The 20954-nt window shown below is 45.5% G+C and overlaps 5 protein-coding genes across 5 annotated transcripts; 3 read left to right on the top strand and 2 right to left on the bottom strand.

Moving 5' to 3' along the window:
- The first annotated feature begins 10 nt into the window (after positions 1-10).
- On the top strand, positions 11-1947 carry E1B28_008394 (uncharacterized protein). The gene is made up of 2 exons (XM_043153193.1): positions 11-1074; positions 1137-1947. The coding sequence occupies exons 1-2, from the start codon at positions 254-256 to the stop codon at positions 1528-1530; spliced, it is 1215 nt and encodes a 404-aa protein (XP_043008477.1). The 5' UTR covers positions 11-253; the 3' UTR covers positions 1531-1947.
- A 5196-nt stretch (positions 1948-7143) lies between these two features.
- E1B28_008393 (uncharacterized protein) lies at positions 7144-7755 on the top strand (the record flags this gene model as incomplete). Its single annotated transcript, XM_043153192.1, has 4 exons — positions 7144-7309; positions 7363-7469; positions 7526-7556; positions 7613-7755. 4 exons carry the CDS (start codon positions 7144-7146, stop codon positions 7753-7755), a joined length of 447 nt encoding a protein of 148 aa, XP_043008476.1.
- Positions 7756-11652: 3897 nt separating this feature from the next.
- E1B28_008392 (putative NRPS-like protein biosynthetic cluster) lies at positions 11653-16178 on the bottom strand. The gene is made up of 18 exons (XM_043153191.1): positions 15339-16178; positions 15121-15281; positions 14935-15066; positions 14833-14886; positions 14700-14782; positions 14615-14649; positions 14461-14561; positions 14257-14415; positions 14186-14204; positions 13985-14135; positions 13866-13923; positions 13755-13813; positions 13501-13701; positions 12928-13453; positions 12837-12870; positions 12649-12783; positions 12358-12596; positions 11653-12309 (listed from the first exon to the last, which is right to left on the bottom strand). Exons 1-18 carry the CDS (start codon positions 15658-15660, stop codon positions 11878-11880), a joined length of 2901 nt encoding a protein of 966 aa, XP_043008475.1. The 5' UTR covers positions 15661-16178; the 3' UTR covers positions 11653-11877.
- A 1846-nt stretch (positions 16179-18024) lies between these two features.
- On the top strand, positions 18025-19237 carry E1B28_008391 (uncharacterized protein). The gene is made up of 4 exons (XM_043153190.1): positions 18025-18238; positions 18299-18397; positions 18456-18525; positions 18583-19237. The coding sequence occupies exons 1-4, from the start codon at positions 18093-18095 to the stop codon at positions 19087-19089; spliced, it is 822 nt and encodes a 273-aa protein (XP_043008474.1). The 5' UTR covers positions 18025-18092; the 3' UTR covers positions 19090-19237.
- Positions 19238-19386: 149 nt separating this feature from the next.
- Positions 19387-20753, bottom strand: E1B28_008390 (uncharacterized protein; the record flags this gene model as incomplete). The annotated part of the gene is made up of 3 exons (XM_043153189.1): positions 20669-20753; positions 20369-20615; positions 19387-20313 (listed from the first exon to the last, which is right to left on the bottom strand). The coding sequence occupies exons 1-3, from the start codon at positions 20716-20718 to the stop codon at positions 19387-19389; spliced, it is 1224 nt and encodes a 407-aa protein (XP_043008473.1). The 5' UTR covers positions 20719-20753.
- Positions 20754-20954: the final 201 nt, after the last annotated feature.

Here is a 20954-nt window from a genome sequence, read left to right as displayed (position 1 = left end):
GGGAGAGTATCCAGAGCCAGTCAAGTCACCACTCAGAGGGTGCTACTACCGTTTTTTTGTGGTGAATTAGCTATAGGTTTGTCCGAGTCGGGGAGTGTCAATGTCATAAATATACCGCAGCTTCCCTCAGCAATCACCAACCCCCGCGAGGCCCTTGCCTGCTTTCTACTTCAACCTTCTCTAGTTTTTTTTTCTTCAACCATTTCCACGCCAGATACAACAAACTTGGTCATTTGTGCATCAATCAATAACCATGGATTCTGGCGATGTGTTACCCTCTGTTCGGCCCTTGAAGCGTTCGGCTTCGACAGCATCGTTACCTACACCACCTAGGACTCAAAGGAGGCGACGAAGGAATATGCGATCGAAGAAGGATGTTTCGACGGATGAGGATTGTGATACAGGAGGCGAGGGACAAGATGGTCGGGTTATTTTTGGTTCGGATGAGGAAGATGAGGGCGACAATGCACGTATTCACAAGCAAGGAAGTGTCAGTCACGTCAGTGAAGACGATGAGCAAGATGCATTCTGGGCAGAATCAGTTTCAAAACCAAAAGTGTCCAAGAACTCATCGTCGTGGTCACTCTCAGAGCCTGAAGTAGGCACTGCTCTGGGTGACGATAATTCAGATTTGGAGACGTCTTTTCTTTCTCGACGACGGGTGAAGCAGTCTATGACTACAAGTTCTGCCCCGGTCTCACCACCGCCTTCTCATCGCAGGCCACGGGCAGCCAAGGTAGCTAACATCAAAACTGGTAGGGCAGGTGCATTTGCTGTTCTCCATGCTGTCGCAGAAACAGAAGAAGAGGAGTCACCTTCTTCTCGGCCTGATGCAGAACTGAAGAGCTCTACCAATGCTAGTCCCCTTCCACTAACATCCTCACCTCCTACGACACCCAAGACACCAAAGTCACAAATCCGCTCTGGCATCTCACCGATGATGTTCCTACGGGACTCTCCCGATAACCCTTTCTTGTCATCTCCAGAATCACCGAGTGGTAGCTCCAGCGCAGCCGAGAGGCCAGCTGGAAACGGTGGTGTCTACGAGGAAAAACCGACGGTCGAGATGGTTTTGTAAGCATTCTTCGTCGAATCGAATTTTAGAAAGGTAGCTTGACTTGCCTATTTTTTCCTAGCCGTGGAGTCCGAAAGTCGTATCCTAATCCCTATTACAACCACAAGCTGGGAAGACCCAATTCTCCAAAGCTCAATTCTCTGCTACCACCTGAACATCCCGATTTCTCCCCTGATTCACGTATCGTACCGAGGGTACTTTGGCCGAGGAAAGCCAAGGTGAAGAACGCGCGCACAGACGAAATTGAGGAACCCACGACACCAACCAAGGTTAAAGGGAGGAACGTGGCTTCACTTCTGAAGACGCCGCCTATGACGGTAAAGCGGACTGCTGGAAAGGTTGCTCATGCCAACAGTCCGAGTTTGATCGATAGCGATGATGAAAACCAGAAGCTCGACCCGGAAGCTGTGTTTCCAGTGCGGCCGATCAGGCTCTTCACAAGGAAATCCTCCTGAAAATCATACTGGGTCTTGCTGCTCTTTCATCCAATTGCCTCCTTGTTACCACCTCCATTTTCTTGAACACCTATGAGTTTTCTCTTTACCCCCCTTGTTCGTTTTTTCTCTTCTCGATTTGTGCGACACCTTTGTTCTACACAAACGACTGCGATACCTTATACATTATTCATATCTACCTGAATCCAGTGTAGCTCCTCACTACCTCTTTCCACGTCTACCCACCTACCCTAACCGCTTTTTCACGTTCACTCGTATTGACTTTCATCATGTTGTTTCGCTCGTTGCTTTCTTTATGACCAAATGCAAACGAATTGGGTTACCACACAATCAGTTTTAATATACAGATACATACGTTTATTCTGCTGTAGCTACTTACTCTACATATCGAAAATGTGACTTTGAGTAAAGCTTTGGGACTCGGACACGATCGGTTGAATGGAGTTCGAGAGAATCAAATGCGGCACCCCTCCTCCACATACTGGTGGATTCTTGCCTGAGATGTGCTTGACGGTGCTGAAGAAACAGGTTTAGACCTAATCGTTTTTCTTGTCTTCCTCAGATTGATAATCATAAAGTTACACCCCTTACACAACAACTGAAGTCCTTCCTCGTAAATGATCGAGAAAATCATCCCAAGGTTGAGGATAAGGATAGTGATGTTATACGGTTCCTGTTCGAACCGGTTCTGTACGGTCGAACCGGTTTCGACATCGGTTCTGAACCGTGAAGAACTGGAACCGGAACCGGAGTCTTGAGGATTTTGGAACCGCGGCTCGACCAGTTCGAACCAGTTCCGGACCGGTTCCAGTTGCCGTGGGTTTGAAAGGCCGGCGGCATGATGCCGAGCTGTACAATCCATCGGATACTCCTGATATCAACTTAATTTATCACCATACAACACGCCGTCACTGGAATTCACCATATAATTGGATCAACAAGGACTGATAAGCATGTTATGGACTTGTTTGGCGGTGTGTGTAGTTGATTTACTGCCAATCCGAGTGCAATTTGTTTCGAAATTTCAGTACACAACATTGTAAAAATGGTTAGATTTAACTTGTACTACTTGTATATTATTTTTTGGTATATAATTTGTGTCCAAAACCTACAAATTATTTATATATATGGAACCGATAGAACCTTCAGTTCGGTTCCAGTTCGAACTGGCTTGAACCTAGAACCGCAGAGAACTGGAACCGGAACTGCCTTTCTCTCAAAAGTGGAACTCGGTCAGAGCCGGCTCGGACCGGAACTGAACCGTATAACATCACTAGATAAGGATCATCTGAGCTGAGATATCCTGAACGTGGTTTGATACCACACATCCAGACTGAACTGGCGTGTTATTTTGACAGTCTGAAGGACATAGCATCCCAGAAAGCCTATCGTCTAGGGCTGCTCGCCGTTACTGTCCCGTCAAGGAAATTTATGAAATCTAGTAGTGCCGTGGACGGGGCAGCCGTGTACCATTGCCAGACCTCTGAAAACGGTAATAAACGGCTGTTAATGGAGTCCACAGCTATATCGGCGCTAATCAGACACTAAGGCGTGGAAAACCCCTAATGCAGTGACCCTGGCAGGTAGGAACAGTCTCCATATGGTACTCATCATCTATTTGCGTCATTTTAACCTACTTTTATTTCTACTTATGCCCAAATGAGAATTTTCGGATCATGATATCAACATAATATAACAGAAATTGACAAGATTACCTACTTTTGGGCTAATTCAAAGTAAGCTACAGTCCAAATTTAGAGCTGGCTACTAAAAAGGAGTTGTTTAGTAGTATTAAATCAAGTTAAAAGGGAAAAAATTAGTACATAAGGGCTTTGCCGACTGTATAACTGTTGATGGCCGTTATTTGCCGTTTATCATACCGTGCCATTCTGAGGCCATGCTCCGAGTACCCATTCGGTGGGCAATTTATGACAGCCCAGGACTGTTGCTGACTTGCGACCAACGGCTGTTTACCGTCGACGGCACGGTGAGCAGCCCTAGCTATCGTCCTCGTCCATATACGCATAAAAACCTGGGTGGCCGGTTCACGACTTTTGGAGTAGACGTTTGAGTAGTGATCCAAAAAGGTAGGTACCGATGATTGCGTCCGAGGCAGCAAAAGAGAAAAGTTTGTGAAGAGTCCTGGGAAATCTCAAAGAGGTATATTGTAGCCCCATTCACAATCATTTTCGATGACCCTGTGGCGAACACTTATCCAGAACCTCTGTCCAGATGTATGAGAGAACTTGGGGGCAGGGGTGAGAAACTTGGTTTGAATGGTATAACTAATGGTGGAAAGACGAAGAAGAAATGAATGGATTGAAAGAGGAGAAGATTGGAGAAGAAACACCGACCTTCATAGCCATCATCGATTTTTCTGCCAATTACGTGTCACACCTTGAATCACCTTCGAGAGCTCTGAGATATCTGAACATGTTTAACTCTGAGATATCTGAACATGTTTAACTCTGCAATATTGTAGAAGTTAGGATAAGGGAGATTGCGGGGGTGGTGCTTGGAGATGCAGCTCGAGGTCATTAGATTGGTGTAACGTGAAGGCTAGAGAAAGAGTGTGTAAAACCTGGGCGATCATAGTGTACACGTCGACCATTATGCGAATCTGTGAGGTGTTGGAAGTAATCGGTCAAGGTGCCTCCCGAATCGGCGAGCGACGGTCAACAGCAACAACTATCGATGATTTTTGCTCTGCACTTGACATCATGATTGACGTCAGATAGAAATCGGAGGAAGACAAGTAAAGCACTCACAGCGGGATCCTATAACATCAAATTACTTATTCATGGCTGGCCTCTCCCTTTAACGAAAAGTGGGACATGCAAACAGCACTAATGGAGGACTTGTTGGCTCTTTGTGCGAACATAGATGTGCAGAAAGGGTTCTGTTTTCAGCATTGCAACTGCCTGCATCTTCACGTATTCCAAGGATTTACTTTCACAATTGGACGCTCACGAAGCCCCATCGTCAGCTATATACACATGCCGTGTAGGAGCGATGTGCATCTCCGAGTCCTACCGTTCAAACGTTCAGTTCGCATCATCTAGTTTGCTTTCCAAAGCTGCAATAAGATCCGTTCACCCACGTCTGTACTAGTAGGCGACTCATCAACAAAGTCATAAGCTCGGATGTAGGATAAATACATAAATATGGGTATGTCATACCCAGACCTCCATTACCCCTGGGACCCATATAATCTTCGATTCATGCTTGCCATCCTGAAGTTGAAGATAAGGGATCTGGAAGAAAGATTGTGGATCTCACCTTGTAGAACAAGGCCGACTACAGTGACGGCGAAAACTTCCAAAAAAAGAGGTCCTTATCTGCTGGAACCAACACACTTTTGCAACACTTTTGTATGGACCAACGAGAAACTAACTTGGACATGGAGAGATTTCTCGAGCAGTACATGCAGCCTTGGTAGCGGTGTCAGTGCAGTGAGTTGTCAGGCATAGGTCACGCTCTAGTCACGCTATATCCCGACGAAGTATGAACAGATTCCCGATTGGCAAAAGAGGAGTCCACTGTGAGAACTTGATCATGAGGTCAGTGCCAGTGATCTTTGTCGGCTTTTTGCATTACTTTGGCGTATAGACATCGTTTAGTCTGTGACTAGATTGTACTGTATGTCCCAGTCCAAATTTGTGATCTCCTCTCTGATTGATCACCATTTCCCTGTCTCCTCTTCTTCTATTCTGAATACGTTGTTGACACCTTGACCCCTGTGGCAAATCCTTCTACGAACGACCAAGGAAGCCAACTAGACATCTGTCACCCGTGGAAACAACTCTCATGAACCCGTCTATCTATCCTGTGGAGTTCCTGTCTACTCAGACTTGCAGATATCAGAAATTCTCCTTATTTTTCAATTGTGATTCAACGTTCAACACTGGAGACACTTTGGAGCCAAAGTGCTGTTTAATATATCACAAGGACCTGGTCTCTCCCAGCTATCTTTAACCACACACGCAGGTGAGCACTCATCTTAAACCCTGATCTCATTATTATCTATTTTTTATTCTAAATATCATTTCATTGTATACAACTAAAGAAATTACGGTGTTGGAGTTGGAGACAAACCATCTAACTTTCCTGTTTTGCTAGTTCTCCTACACCAGTTACTCAGTCTGGAGGCTCAAGCACACCAAATTTGGAGCATCTAGCCAGTAATATCCCGACCTCAAATGATGTGTCGTTTCTGGTGACACACTGCATACATAGATTAGGGGGCTCTATGAGATGCAGCACACCACCGGCCAAAACAAAGTACAGCACACTGCACACTGTGCTCTAAGTGCAGCACACTGACCTCAGATCCAGCACATTGGCTCGGAAATCAATTTCCAAGTGTGCTATACCTTAGCCGAGTGTGCTGCAAATTGGGACCAGTGTGCTGTAATTTGTCATAAATTTTCAGGGACAGAAATTGAAATATATTGAAAAAAAAAAGTTAGTATAATAAGCCCGGGGGGACTTGGGGAACTTGGGGATGCAAGTTGACATGACAACAACACCATGTGATTTTGTTGATTGTTCAACAAACAATTTTCTTCGGCACCTTTTGTGCTCTGTCCCCCTTTTTTATACTCCATCTAAAAAAACCTAGGTAGACAGTAGATAGAGTAGTATTTACCATACATAATTAATACTGACAATATAATAACTATTTACTGTGGAAGGGAGGAGGGACTGAGGGGAGGAGGACATCAACAAAGTTGATGATGGAAGTTGGGAGGAAAGGGCAAATGCTGTGCCATTGGGTCCTGTGGCTGCTGATATTCCCAGCGTGCCTTGGGATGAACCAACATGTGACTATTTTCCACACGCTCCATGATGACATGGATGGAGCGTGTGGAAAATAGTCACATGTTGGTTCATCCCAAGGCACGCTGGGAATATCAGCAGCCACAGGACCCAATGGCACAGCATTTGCCCTTTCCTCCCAACTTCCATCATCAACTTTGTTGATGTCCTCCTCCCCTCAGTCCCTCCTCCCTTCCACAGTAAATAGTTATTATATTGTCAGTATTAATTATGTATGGTAAATACTACTCTATCTACTGTCTACCTAGGTTTTTTTAGATGGAGTATAAAAAAGGGGGACAGAGCACAAAAGGTGCCGAAGAAAATTGTTTGTTGAACAATCAACAAAATCACATGGTGTTGTTGTCATGTCAACTTGCATCCCCAAGTTCCCCAAGTCCCCCCGGGCTTATTATACTAACTTTTTTTTTTCAATATATTTCAATTTCTGTCCCTGAAAATTTATGACAAATTACAGCACACTGGTCCCAATTTGCAGCACACTCGGCTAAGGTATAGCACACTTGGAAATTGATTTCCGAGCCAATGTGCTGGATCTGAGGTCAGTGTGCTGCACTTAGAGCACAGTGTGCAGTGTGCTGCACTTTGTTTTGGCTAGTGGTGTGCTGCATCTTGTTGGCCCAATAGATTAGGCTACATCGGGTGCTAGGGGCAAGGATCTAGACATAATAACATAATAATCACAATCGCCAAGTCAGTCGTCCTTATTCCTACCTGTTATAAGGTGAGCTGATCAATCAACTTAAGCTGTATCACTAGTCACTCCTCATAGTGATGATTTCCAACGATACTACCCTAAACCTCGAGTCACCGGCACCACATAAAAACTTTGTGTTGTCTGTCCTTCTTAAAACACCTTCTACCGAAGAGATTCAAGGATGTTGGGAACTCTGCAGGCTGCATAATAACATCAGCTTCTGGGTAGTATGGCTTCCAATGGGTTGGTCACTCTTCAAGTTCCAACAAGATCCTCTCTGATTTCTACGCCTCCAGCATGGTCTATCGTGATGGCTTACAATGCGCAAAGGGATATTTCTACAATAAATGCTATTCAGACTGCCTTGCTCTATGTACCTCTTTGTTTCAGCATGAAATCTTTGGTAAGTGTGCCATGCCTGTCGGGTTTGTGGTTCACATTAAAACATCCCACCTGTAGATCATGACTATCGATGACATTCTCGACTGGGGTTTGCTGCCCAATTTGTGTGCATCTTTAACTATATTTTCTGATTCATTCACACAGATATTGACTTGCTCGTTGAGCGAACGAAGAATAGACCACTTCCTCGGGGCTCAATTTCTCCTAAACGTGCCTGGTTATTCTTTTCTGCTCAGGTCGCTATCAGCATGGTCCTCACCATTCAATATCTCGATAAAACATCGTAAGTTGTTGATAGAAGGTGTTACATCCATACTGGACCGATCTGGACCGACTGGTCACAATCACTTTCATTCTATTCTTACTTACTCCACTTACCTTAATCTCCATACTACCCATTAAAGCCTAGGCTATTGACTTGGGAGTCAGTGGTCCGAATGTGGATCTGACTATTGGATCCGTCTCGGACCTTGTACATTCTATCCTATATAAGATGTATGACTTAGTAGTTACATTCTTTAGAATTAAACTCGACTCTGGTTTCCCAGTGACCTGGTCTAAGGCAGCTCGACTCAGGGAGCCGTTGTCCAATAACTTCAGCTACTGTCAAGACTCTGTCATTCTCTTCAACCTCCTTCACTCTCCTCGTCGCTCTCTGACACATTCTGATCAACTCCGTTTCTTTCCTCTCTTCATCTTAGATCATTCCTCTTTTAGTATATCCTTCAGTACATATCTTATATCTTATCTTATCGTTTCTCCCTTCGGTTCCATTCAGTTCCGAGTCATTCTACACGTCCTTAACAGAAGGCAATAGCACATACAATCAACCTTCTTTGCCCCAGGTTCCAGATCGCAACTTTGATATTTCCCGTGTATATAATTTATCCAACATGCAAGGCAAGTGGCTCAATCTTCGATGTCTTTAACCTCCGCTCACCTACCAGTGAAGCGCTGGACAAACCTGGCCCCTATACCTCTGGTCAGTCTTTTTTTCGTTTGTAAATCCATTCTGGTGGCTAATAACCCTTTCCTATGAAAGGGGTTCATGTTCAATGTTGGTGTATTCATGGTAGTGTTCTCATGAGTTCGGGCTAGCGCCGGTTCATAACTGAACTGCAAACCGAATTGCTGATATCAGGGATAGGCTCTACTAGTACCTAAATAAACGCATTTTTAACATTTTTATATATAATATAATCAAAATGGGAACATAATATGAGGATTAGAGCAAGCCCAAGCTGCTAGTCAAAGCTCGGGTCTATTTGCGGGTTATCCAAAGTACGAAAAGTACGAATTACCTTATAGACGAGAGTCTTCGACATTCCAAAACCTGTAGGAACCGATGAAGCAGCCTTTTAAAAACCTTCGTTCATTTGCATAGGCCTTGTCTCACTCGCAAATACTTGTAGCAAACATGGGGACACTTGATTTTACTATCAATTTATTGATTTCTTTGATATTGGTTGAAAAGACGGAAACAACTCTTAGAAGTACATCTGGAAGTAACAATCAGACGGATGTAACTATCTAAAGTCCACTTTGGACTTAAGGAATGGAAACAATGCCGGTGGCTGTAACTTACAGCTGGAAACAAGAAAAGGGGGCAGATGTCATCAATGTCCAGTCAGAAAGGATATTCTACCAGGAAAGAACCATAGAAATGATCCCTGGAATGTAGATCGAACCGTTTTGGACTATTCCAGATCAGATAGAACAAGAGAGAACAAGGGAGCACATGGGGACTTGCCTTGGAAACAAAAAGGGGTCAGGATGTATCCACATGCAAATGTCAAAGATATCCGACTCGGAACAGGAATAAAGAAAATATGAGGAAAAGAAATAAGAAATACTGTATTCTGGACAGTTTTATATCTAATTGACATGTACTATACCTGATCAAGGGTACTTTGGTATCTCTGAAAGGGATTTCTCTATATTTTCGACTTTTTACTATATCTTCAACCTTTGATTATTATTTATTTGAAAGAGTGTATATAAGGAGGGGTGGTAGCAGCAGTATTTTCCCCAGTAACCTACGACAGAAGCCTAAGTGCTTTCACTAGGGAACTCTGGCTCATACTTTGCCCCACTTCTTCGAAGTTGGTGTTTGTATTTGGAAAAGATTAGATTTGAACTTTGAATTTGATTTGAATTTGTTGCCACTTTGGTACTTGGAAACTTTGAACTTGTAGAGTTGCTTTGACTCGAATTTGAATTGAATTTGATAGTTCTATTTGAACTTGGAAAGATTGGAACACCTCCTCAAAGTAGTGAACTTCATAGAAAGCCTTTGTCATTTTGACTTGTGAACACAGAATTTAAATTTGTTTGAACCATATAAAGCCCCACCTTTGAAGTCATATCTTAGAGTTCTCAGTGAACCTTGCTGAGAGCGTCCATTGATACTGACCTCCACAAATCAACTACACTAATTGCTAGTGTTGGGTTTGGTTTTGCGCACTTTGTGCTTGGAGTGTGTTTTGCTGCACCTGGTAGTAGTTTTTAGTGCCGTTACTGAAATAGTTCCACAAACGGTTTGCTGAAAAACCAAATATAGAACAGCTTCAACCCAAAAAACCCTGTTTTCGAACCACGTGACCCAGTGAGTCACTTGCACCTATGAGTCACAAGAAATGTCACATCAGAGCACCATCATTGTCACATCAAAGTGGTGCCATTTGCCATCATTTCACAAAAAGTCGGCAAAAAGTTTAATATATTTGTCTGAGGAAATTTTACTCAGGAACTGCGGTTTAACCAGTTTGGGTCAGGTTTTCGGCCCGAACCGTGTCCATGAATGGTTCCTGCCAACCCATCAAAGCCCAAACTGGTACAAACCGTGCCAAACCAAACCAAACGCCCCGATGATAACACTAATTCATGGGATGGAGTCACCTCAGTGCCCATATGGTACCATGGCACATTCTTCTTCCTGTGTATTTGGGCACATGTTTCTGGACGTTTACATACAAAACGATCTACCAACATCAGGTTTGTTTCTGATCCTACTTTTTGCATCCCAAATTAAACTCAGCACATTGCTAGGACAAAGTCAACGATGTCAAGATTGGCATTCACTCTTCTGCCCTTCTTCTTGGTTCCTTGACGGTCCCAGTCTGCAGCACCTGCACAGGATTGCTATTTTTCCTTTTGGTAGCATATGGTGGATTCCTCAACAATCAAGGTATTACCTTCTTTGTCGGCGTAGCTTATGCAGGAAGCCTCTTGTTCAGAAAACTCCATACCACCAATATCGATATTCTGGAGGACTGTAAACAGTTCTTTCTACTTACCGTCAAAGTGGGGCAGATCATTCTGGGGGCTCTCATCATTGATGGTGTATATAATCGTTTCTTGACACAGTTGGCTAGATTGTATTGGGGGTAGCCTATATAATATTATTAATATTGATTTTCTGGTCCTTCTTAAAATATTATAGTGGGTTTTTATAATTAGTGTTATTATTAGGACTTTCATGAAGGACCTGACGTCGTACATCAGTGTATGATGCATGTCCTGTCTGGCCCTGCCAAATCTACCAAGTGAAACCGAACATATGGTAGCACACTCACTCCATAAGGCACAGAAAGAACTTCAAGTACCATTGGTAGTCAGTGATATATCATTCCTGCAACGCACTCAGTCGGCCATTAGTTGCTGTAAAAGCGGACCTGAGGCCTGATCAGCTGCAGATTTAGAATCGAAATTTGAAATCCGACTCTCCGACTTTCAGCCTGCACATGGTTGTCAAAGTTCGCCCCATTTCAGCAGCCCTGTCTGCGACCATACCTGTGGTTCTTTCACAAGCATACACGGTACTTGGCGTCCTTGTTTCCGTAATAATTATGTGGGTATGAAAGCTCCACGTAGTGAAAGACTAAATAAAAATAAGAATGAATGACTCGTCTTCCCGATAACTTCCCAAGTTCCCATACTTCTGTCTCAACGAGATCAGACTTCCGGATGATAATTATAGCTGTTTGCATAAATAATGAGACTTGTCAATTATCTATTTTATATAGAAATCAATGGCATTGATGACACATACCTTATGAGTCCGGATCTCTCCGGACCTTCCCATTAGTTTTAGAAGGAGCGGAGCAGCGCCGTAACTGTAAGAGTGAGGGTAACCGGCGTCAATCGGCATCGAAGGCCGGCAGGAGAATGCGACACGTCCGGAAGGCGGGCAGGGCTCCGAAGGGCACCAAATTGTTAGATTTCTATATAAAATACATGTTGAGTGAGTCCCATTATTTACGCAAATGGCTGCAAGTCTATCGTTGTCGTAAATGCGATACGATCGTGTAGAAGTCGCAAGTACTGGATTCTGTTTTAAGGCCGAAAAACACCGGGAATCCAAGTTTATGGTAGACAGCGTGTAATAATACTCTACCAACCCATCTGAATCAATCTGATAGCACACCTTGTCTTTTCCAGTATTCCAGCCACATCAAAACGTCCTTCTCTTCTAATAGGTCCAAAATTTGCAGATGGCGAGATGTTGCCTGAGATCGTACCGTACTCAATCTGTTGGCACCAAAAGCTTCTTTCGCCTTCTCTTTTGATTCCGAAAGCACAGCCTTGAAGAAGGGTAAAAGAACGAGTGCATTAAGGTGTTGAGTTCTACCTTGTACAACACCTTCCAGAGCGTAGAGCCAGTCCTTGGACGACACGAGCGACGCATCTAATTCTTTGACCAGAATTTGAGCAATCATTCTCCAAGGTACCGGTCGCGGGTGCACAAGGTGAAGGAATCGCGGGTTTTCGGCATCAGAAGGAGAGTTCAGGAAGTCTACCATTGCTTGGCCAGCAGCACGAAGCGGAACCCATGACACTACCTATGTGAAAAATGAGTCAATTGCTAACCAACATGGAGCGCAGCTCACTCCATCATCATCTGGAACCATCTTGAAGTGCGACGAAGCCTCAACGAGGGAAGGGAACCATTCCCTCGCCGACCACGCGCCGCTAGGACCACCAGATAATTGCCCAACCCGAACAATAGAGGCACGAAGTCCAGCCGGCGTTGATGCACAAATGATTTCTTCCGCCACCCACTTCGATTCACTGTATCCATTCCCAAGAGCGGCATCCGCGGAAACTTGTTCTTCATGGCCATGGGAAGCTGCCACAGGTCATTCGACAACAGCCTAGCCTCCGAACCGAAGAGAACATACCATTGCGACACACAGCAACAGTACTGGCAAAAACATAGTGAGCGTCTCGCCGAATCGCCAGATTAATCATATTTCGCATTCCCTTCAAGTTTGTTTGAAATGAAGAAACACTGAGATTGAAGTCGACACGCCACGCTAGTGAAACTCTCAGTAAAGGGCAGCCGGTTGCGTGAATTGTATCCACGTACCAATGTCAATAATATGGGTCACAGTGTTGGAAATCTGAACGGAAGAGTTAAATTAGATGCGGACTTCTCATGCTAGATTGAAAGCAATCACCACGTCAAACACCGAGTCGTTGACACCAAGTACCTCCTGGGCTAGGTCTGCCTCAAGCAGCGTAACTTTCTCTGATTGAAGAATAGCCGTCGCGTCAAGACCACGGTTTTCCAGAGCCACCTTCTGCCGCTGATGAACATCGACTGTTCCTCGTCGAATCAAGGCGTAAACATGAGAAACGTCCGGGTGCTCTATCAAGCGGGAGAGAACATAGCTGCCCAAACTTCCTGTGCTTCCTGTTAGTAGAACGATCTTCGCCGCACCCTCGGAGCCGTCACTCCGTCGCAATTGAGCTGACATCTCTTGCGAATATTTTTTTACAAGATCTGCCATGACGGCCTTCCGAGCAGAGTCATCGGGCTCCTCGGGGGACATCCCACCCACGGCGAGTGAGAAAACGTACGTCGACAGGCGTTCAATTGTAGGGTGGTCGTAGACGAAGTTATGAGTGACAGTACGACTATCCAATTCGGCCGAGTCTCGTAATGCCCGAAGAAGAGAATTTCGAATCCAAGTTGCTTGAAGACTAAGCCAGATGTCAAAACAATCTCGAGAAGAAACGAGAGGTCCTACCTGTCACCTCCATGCTGGAAGATATCTTCGTCGTCTTCGATAGCATGGGTTAAAACACTGTTGACGACAGCCCGAACGAACGTTGTAGTGGATGCCATGTCCCAAAACGTTGGTAGTGGGATATTAGATTGTGTGGTTTCATCAAAGATGTCATAGAGCTCAGATATTTCATCTGAGTAGACACGAAGGACAGCTTGTCGCCTAGATTAATGTAAGCCCCCCCGGTTTGTTTGATATCCCAACGGGTTCCTCACCTCGCCGTTCCCTTCATTGTGTAAGTGAAGGGCTTCGTGGGCGACGCAATGAGAACCATCTGTGAATAGCAGAATTTGAAGGAAAGGCTACACCATAACCGCATCACTGACCTCCTTGAAGATACGGGAATGTTGCGGCGCGTGTTCGTTCGCCTGCTCGACAGTCGGCCTTATCATGTTATTGCGCCGATCAACACTACCCTTGAGTCTGTTGGGAAAAGCAAGCTCACCAAATACTATTGCGAAACTCTGCCAACTTCACTTTGTCACTAGGATCAAAACGGAAGGTTGGCTTTGGCTCGATTAAAACTCCTGCATGAAAACGACCTTGACCAAACATGACGGCTGCCGCAACATGGGGGTCTTGATTGAGAATGCTTTCTAAACCACATTTCATTCACCGGTCCAACCCATATGCCGCCAGCGCTTACCAAGAGGACCTGGGTTTGTCTGCAGATCGTTGAGCAAACAACGCGATTTTGATTGTCAAAACAGAATATACCTTTTCACCTGTGCTATGGATAATTTGGTCATCCACGCGACCGTGTATTTGCCAACACCCGGGTTTGGTCGGATGTGGTATGAAGAGGTCGGACGTAGCGTAGGACCTGACCCCGTCAACCTCTGTATTGAATACGCCTGGGGAGCAATGAGGGTTGTCCTAGTTCCTTCAACAAAAATTCATAAATCATGGGAGTTGACTTACCATGACGATCAACTCAAACAAATTGTCCCCGTGCGGTTTCCAATGGCACTTGACTTGATTGCTGAAACAGAAATGATCCCATTCCTCGTTTGTTGTCTTTGCTGATGTATGCAATAGTTCAGTAGGTAGTCTCAAAGAATACGAAAATTCGAACATGGGATTAATGGGGTGAGGGTGTTCACTTCAGTCCTATCAAGACTCTCAGTAGGGATGCCGGTTCAGAATAGAGTCATACCCACATTCCATACATACTAAAGATGGACACTCCTTGAGCTGTCAGATATTCTCCAGTTTTATGGTTGAGGGGACCGCCGCCATAGATCTGATTCGAAACATTAAACTCAGTAAAAAGAGTAAACGCAAACTGCTTACGAGACCAGAGCGACTAGCAAGCCACTGAACATAGTCTGGACGACGTGACCAAGCCTAACGAAGGATGAGCGTGTATGAAAACCAATCGCCGGTTGCATGTACCTCTGCGAAGGCCGGCACGCAAAGAAGGACATCGCAGGATGTCAGACGCGATGCCTCAAATACATTTTCAGGTGTCGGTAAGATAGCGGGAACCTTGGGTTCAAAAGCCGCGACCACAAGTCCCGTAGATGCCTGTAATGAGAGTTCAGACTCAAACGTGAAAAGATGAGAGGTCAGACAGCTAACAGTCCAAGCGGGTAGTGAAGTACCCATACCATGACTCATAGGCATGAGATGAAAGGATAAAACCTTATCAGTCCAATCTAGGTCGCCGAACCAGGGAACCTGTGCAGCCTGGATCCATCGGAGGTGGCTAAGAGCAATTGGCTTTGGAAAATTGGTCGACCCTAAGATGATGACATTGTGAGCCAGAATCGACGTGACGTTGATAAACATGTAAGTACCGGATGAATGAAGATAGTACACCGTATCGTCGAGATCTACCGACGTGAGAGGAAGCTCGTCGAGTTGCAGGGTATGCGCATCTTCGTTACATGGCACATACAGGTCTTCAAATATAAATACAGGAGAAAAAGTTGGTGGTTCCTGGGATGGGAATAAGCTTTTGAGTTGCTGAAGAGCCCCGGTCATCAAATCTTGCATAGCAACTTCGCGGCCAACAAGAACGTGATCAACTCCCACTGTTCCGAGCAGGTGTGCGACAGCAGCAGCCGAATTTCGTGGAGAGATCGGAAAGGCGACGAAATTCACTCTCAGCACAGACATGAATATCGTGAAGGAAGTAATCGTGTCTGTATCATGAATCAGTGTACGACACACGCATACACAGAAAACAACACGTTCCTGTCATTGCTAGAATTGCAATAATTGCCCTGGGCTTCCCAACAGAGAATTCAGCCATCCTGTTTCGGAACAAACGAGCTCCTCTGTGTATTGAAGTAACAGCCTCCTTCCAAGTTATGGTCTTGACATTTCCATGTTGATCATTGAAAATAAATAAGCGATGGTTAGGTGAATGTTGAGCTTGCCAGTCATAGATCTGAGTCAAGGTCAACGATCCATCTAATGGAGGTGGCACGAAAGTTGTGCTGGAGAGCGCCTGGGTTTGAGGGGGTAAAGGAATCTGTCTAATGGTTTGCATAGGGAAGAAAAAGTAATGTCACTGTGGTCGGACACCTACTTATTGTGAAGACCAAGAAATGGTTTAGAGGCCATTGGAAGAAGTACTTTTAACTAGATCTGTCAGATGGCGGTAGCGTGGGTCCGGAACCCCGAACCACGCGTTGCAGTCTCGTGGGAGCAAAATTGCTACGGCTTTCCTGGGCTTTTCGGCCGATTTGACCAAGATTTAATGCTCTTTAGCGGAAGGACTGAGTAACATTGAGCTTGTCGGAATCCTTATCAGCGGTGACTGCTTGCCAGTTTGTGCAAGAAGTTTACAAGAAGCCGTCAAACACCATTGAATTGTAAAGATGCTAATGGCCACATCAAGATTCGAGATCAAGGGTTTCGCAGCTGAAAGCCACATTATTAATTTCGGTCAAAAGGAAACTTACCTGAAGTTCCCTCGCAAGTGTCGCTTGTAAGATTTGTTTCTTATTTCCGCCATACCCCATAACTTGTTCTTGGCAGTGTATAACAGTGTATGCACCGAAAAACAGACCATTATGATTCCGATCGAAAGATGGGAGAGTACCTCGTCAATCGGGCCTTCCGGCGATGTCGTTTCATCCTGCCTGACCCTCAGCTCCAACGGGATCAAGCTAGGATATACACGTAGAATTGACATTTATATTAAACTAGTCACAGATATGAATAAGCTCAAGCTCCTCAAGTACTTGGCGCCGGCCACTGTAGCATCCATGCACAGATCCAAGGAAGGCACCACTGGAAGTCGCACCGACTCAGACTTGTTGCGTGGCGTTCGAGCGGAAGGGTGAGTTGAAAATCTGAAGCTACGCTAGAAATGGTGGACTGGCCCTTCAAGTTCTGTGAACCCCCATTCTTTTGAGCCGGAGTTGCCTGACGCTACCAATAGCTCGGAGACTCGCGAGATAGACGCGAAATTAAAATTGGATGATACAAACGATGCTATAACTCACAAGCTGGGGCCGATAACCCTCTGAGATTGAAAGCGAGGTTGCGATATACGGCGGAAGATTCCGGAATTACATTCTTTCCAATTATCCCCTCCTCGCACTACCTAGATTGGGCGTCGTTAATGGGATTGAATGTGCAGCTCGTCGAAGAGCCGTAAATTTCAGAGCGCCGGGTTCAGGATAACCTAGTTCAGGGATAGAGGTGGACGCTAAATCACAGGAAGTCGTGGCGAGGAACTTGAGGTCGTGCTAGGTGAATGTGAGGGTCTTCATGCGGACCGATCATTGAACGGTGAGACGTGAAACGCTCGGGAAAATGTCTAACGATAGTCCAAAGTGGGGGATACGGAACTGTGGTCAGAGATAGGTTCAACAGATAGAAGTTGACCAGCTTACCTTGATTGATTCCGACTTCTAATACATACATGGCTTTCTCCAAACGAATTTTGAATCTGATGCAAGCACACCGTTAATGGAAACGAGACCACTGCACCTGGAACACAACCGACACAAGACATTCCCAGGTTGGTAACAGGATTACACTGTCAGTGGATTGATACCCTCGAAGCTCAAATAGCTAGGCATGATCAACATCCATGCGTCCTCCAAAACGCGTCCGCCCCCGATGAAACCCTCTCTGTTTTAACAACCCAACCAACTTGCTCCGAATCGACTTTTCCTTGAGGTATGACTTTTGCTCTCAACCCAACGAATCGACCATGTACTGCCATAACCAGAAATTCTGCCACATTCTAGATTAAGGAAGTGGTTTTCAGCGATTTGAGCGACACGAAGAGGGCGGTTATAGGTGAACGCATGAGCTGATTTGGCAGATAATAGACGGGCGTGGTTGACTTGGTTCCAGAGGATATATCCAATGCCTTTCTGTGCTTGTTTGCAGTTTGTACAGTAGAAGTAGAAAACAGATAACAAGAATCAAAGCACAAGGGAACCACTCCGGCGCTAAAGGTTAAATGGAGGTTTCCGAACTGTTCTTATTTGAAATTCACGTGGCACAACAACCCCAGCAATTTGATTGATCATCTCGAACCATTTCCTCTTAATCAAGAAACCAAGCATCACTATCACTTAGTTCAAATGGCGGATACAAATTACAAACCACCCCAGGGACGTCTGGGAAATCTTACAGAGACACAGAAGAATGCGCTGGAGAGATTGAAGAAGGAGTTGAAGGATGAAGGGGCGTTCGTAGAGGAGAGAATGGACGATGCGACGTTATTGCGGTGCGTTTTCCTCCATCTGATCTACGAAATTGACTCTTCCTGAAGTTTATTCTCTTAAAGGTTCCTGCGAGCACGTAAATTCGACGTTGCGTTGGCAAAGAAGATGCTCTTAGACGCAGAGCAGTGGAGGAAAGATTTTGGCGTTGACGATATCGTCAAGTGAATCGATTTAGGCTTTCCATCATGAAGACCAAGGTGCTCACACGATCCTCCATAGGAACTTCGACTTCAAGGAAAGGGACGAAGTAGCGAAATATTATCCACAGTACTACCATAAAACGGATAAGGTACAGAGGAGCTCTCTTGCGATCTCTTTCGCTGACATTCCATATTTCTTTTTACAGGCCGGTCGGCCGATTTACATCGAGCGATTCAACAATATCAACATCAGCGCACTTCAGCAATGCACAACCTTCGATCGTCTCCTCAAACGCCTCGTACTAGAATACGAGAAATCCTTTCGAATCCGCCTTCCTGGAGCTTCTGAAGCAGCCGGCCACCCCGTCGAGACGTTCTGCACCATTCTCGACTTAGGCAATAGCGGTATCTCCACCTTTTGGCACGTCAAAGATTATGTCATGGCAGCCTCGAAAGTCGGGCAAGATCGTTATCCTGAGACAATGGGCAAGTTCTTTATCGTTAATGCTCCCTGGGGGTTTTCAACCATATGGTCACTCGTCAAACCGTGGTTGGATGAAGTGACCGTGGCGAAGATTGATATCTTGAGTGGAAGTAATATGGCGAAGTTGCTGGAGTCTATCGATGCAGATTGTTTGCAAAAGGACTTCGGAGGGACTTGTCAGTGCCCAGGTGGTTGTGAAAAGAGTGACGCTGGTCCTTGGAAGAAGTAATACGGTGGAAGTTTCGAAGCAGTTTCTGTGTACTACATCGTATGCACATATGCCAAACTTTGCAGCCGCCAAAACGAAGGCGTTCAACACAACGAAGTCACTCCACAAGTTCCAGCGAATGCACCAAATGACTTGACACCGCCCTATACAAGTCTAACACTCTCTGGAGGTTTGCGGGGGGCGCCTGTGATAGCTTGGCGGCACACCGACAGGATATTTAAATAACATACACGGATATGAGACCTGGTGAGGCGGAGTCTACGTACTCAACTTGGGTGTCGATAGGTATAAACACCCTCACAGGTCCCATTTCCTCGTCACCTTTTCGTTTGGAAACCCATCGAGATTCAACAAAGCCTCCTCCTCACCCAATACCCTCGGACCACCCCCAACCTTCGTATGAATGAGTCCCTTGACGGAATCAACCTCCCAAACCCTCGAAACACCTTCATTGAATCCTTCAGGTACCTTCCCAGCCATATCCTCCTCACGGAACAACCCAAACGGATCTTTGAACTGTTGCGGGAAGAACCTTAAAATCAGCTGAACAATCTCCTTGATACTGCTCTCTGGCGCGTAAATAACCGCATTGGGTCCAGCATCGAATGTATAAGCCGCCCTCAAATGTCCCGTAGCAGCCATCGAAACCCTGTTGTATTCCTCGACAATGGCGATAATAGCCCTCGACACGTCGTTCATGTAAAAGATGGGTGGAGAGGTATCCAATGCGACAGCATGGAACTGATTCGAATCGGCCATCGTGATCCTCGCAAACGAATCAAAATCTTTCTCATGAATAGCCTTGGAGATGTTTTCCATCCTCTGCGGAACAACTTCTTTGATCCGATGTTGAAGCAAAGCAGAAGTCTCTACCGTCCTTTGCATACCGGCTGTTGAACTTGTTCCCTTTTTGGCATCATTGACAACACATATCAGCGCGTGGATTTCAGGCCAGTGCGATTCGGGGGCGACTTGAACGGCGTAAGAGTCGAGGCCGTTGGCTGCGGAGCCCTGTTCCCATGCAACATACCCACCGAATAGTGAACGACAGGCGGAGCCGGAGCCTTGCCTAGCAATTAGGGAGAGATCTTTTAGGGATACAGGGAGTTGGTAGAGCGCGGCTAGCGAAAAAACGAGAGCTGCGAAACCCGAAGCTGATGAGGCAAGGCCTGCGGCAGTGGGAAAGTTGTTGAAGGAGGATATATGAACGTGATACGTCGATAGCTACAACATCTGATCAGCCTTACTCGCCGACAGAGACAAGGTGTGCTTCACCCACCTTCGGAGCGGAAGAATCGTTATCCTCCACCGTTTTCTTTCGTAAAGTCTTCATCTCGGTTATGCAAGTGTGCATACGAGATCCTGGCTTGATCTCCTCTTCATTTCCGTTCAGCCAAAGTCTATCCTTCGAAAATTCTGGATCTGCACGAGAGGTCGTCGTGGACCGTAGATGATCTTGGTCAAGAGTGACAGAAAGCGATGAGTTGGTGGGGAGAATTAGCTTGGTATCTCGTTTGCCCCAGTACCTGAAGAAGAGTTGAGATCGTAGAGCATAGACGAACGAACAGGTAATCATTACTTTATACAGGCAATATTGACTGGAGCGGAGGTTGTGGCTTGGTAGACCATATCGATGGAGGAGAGAAAGAAACAAGCGCGCCGCCGTTAAAAGTTAAATATTGAGAGACCACGTGCCATTTTGAGTCGCGTAAGACGCGACAGGACCCATGAAAATGGGTGGGAAGGTCGGTTCCAAAATCGGCCTATTTCCACGGTTTGTAGGTGGACGAAAATATTGCCTTTTATGGTAACTTATAGGTGGAAACTGCCACCAACCTCGAACTTGGACCTCTGGTAGCACTGGA

Source organism: Marasmius oreades, chromosome 5 (genome assembly GCF_018924745.1).
Source record: "Marasmius oreades isolate 03SP1 chromosome 5, whole genome shotgun sequence".
Lineage (NCBI taxonomy): Eukaryota > Fungi > Basidiomycota > Agaricomycetes > Agaricales > Marasmiaceae > Marasmius > Marasmius oreades.
Note: the sequence above shows the minus strand (reverse complement) of the source record. Positions and strands in the feature narration are given on the sequence as shown.

Bases quoted from the DNA above. Each gene is read 5' to 3' on its own strand.
- E1B28_008394 (XM_043153193.1), top strand. From the start codon at position 254: ATGGATTCTGGCGATGTGTTACCCTCTGTTCGGCCCTTGAAGCGTTCG. The intron at 1,075-1,136 runs GTAAGCATTCTT...ATTTTTTCCTAG, and splicing joins CCGACGGTCGAGATGGTTTT to CCGTGGAGTCCGAAAGTCGT.
- E1B28_008392 (XM_043153191.1), bottom strand. From the start codon at position 15,660: ATGTCTGTGCTGAGAGTGAATTTCGTCGCCTTTCCGATCTCTCCACGA. The intron at 14,887-14,934 runs GTACATGCAACC...ATCCTTCGTTAG, and splicing joins GCGTGCCGGCCTTCGCAGAG to GCTTGGTCACGTCGTCCAGA. The intron at 14,562-14,614 runs GTTCGAATTTTC...TGCATACATCAG, and splicing joins CCTCACCCCATTAATCCCAT to CAAAGACAACAAACGAGGAA.
- E1B28_008391 (XM_043153190.1), top strand. From the start codon at position 18,093: ATGGCGGATACAAATTACAAACCACCCCAGGGACGTCTGGGAAATCTT. The intron at 18,239-18,298 runs GTGCGTTTTCCT...ATTCTCTTAAAG, and splicing joins GACGATGCGACGTTATTGCG to GTTCCTGCGAGCACGTAAAT. The intron at 18,398-18,455 runs GTGAATCGATTT...GATCCTCCATAG, and splicing joins GGCGTTGACGATATCGTCAA to GAACTTCGACTTCAAGGAAA.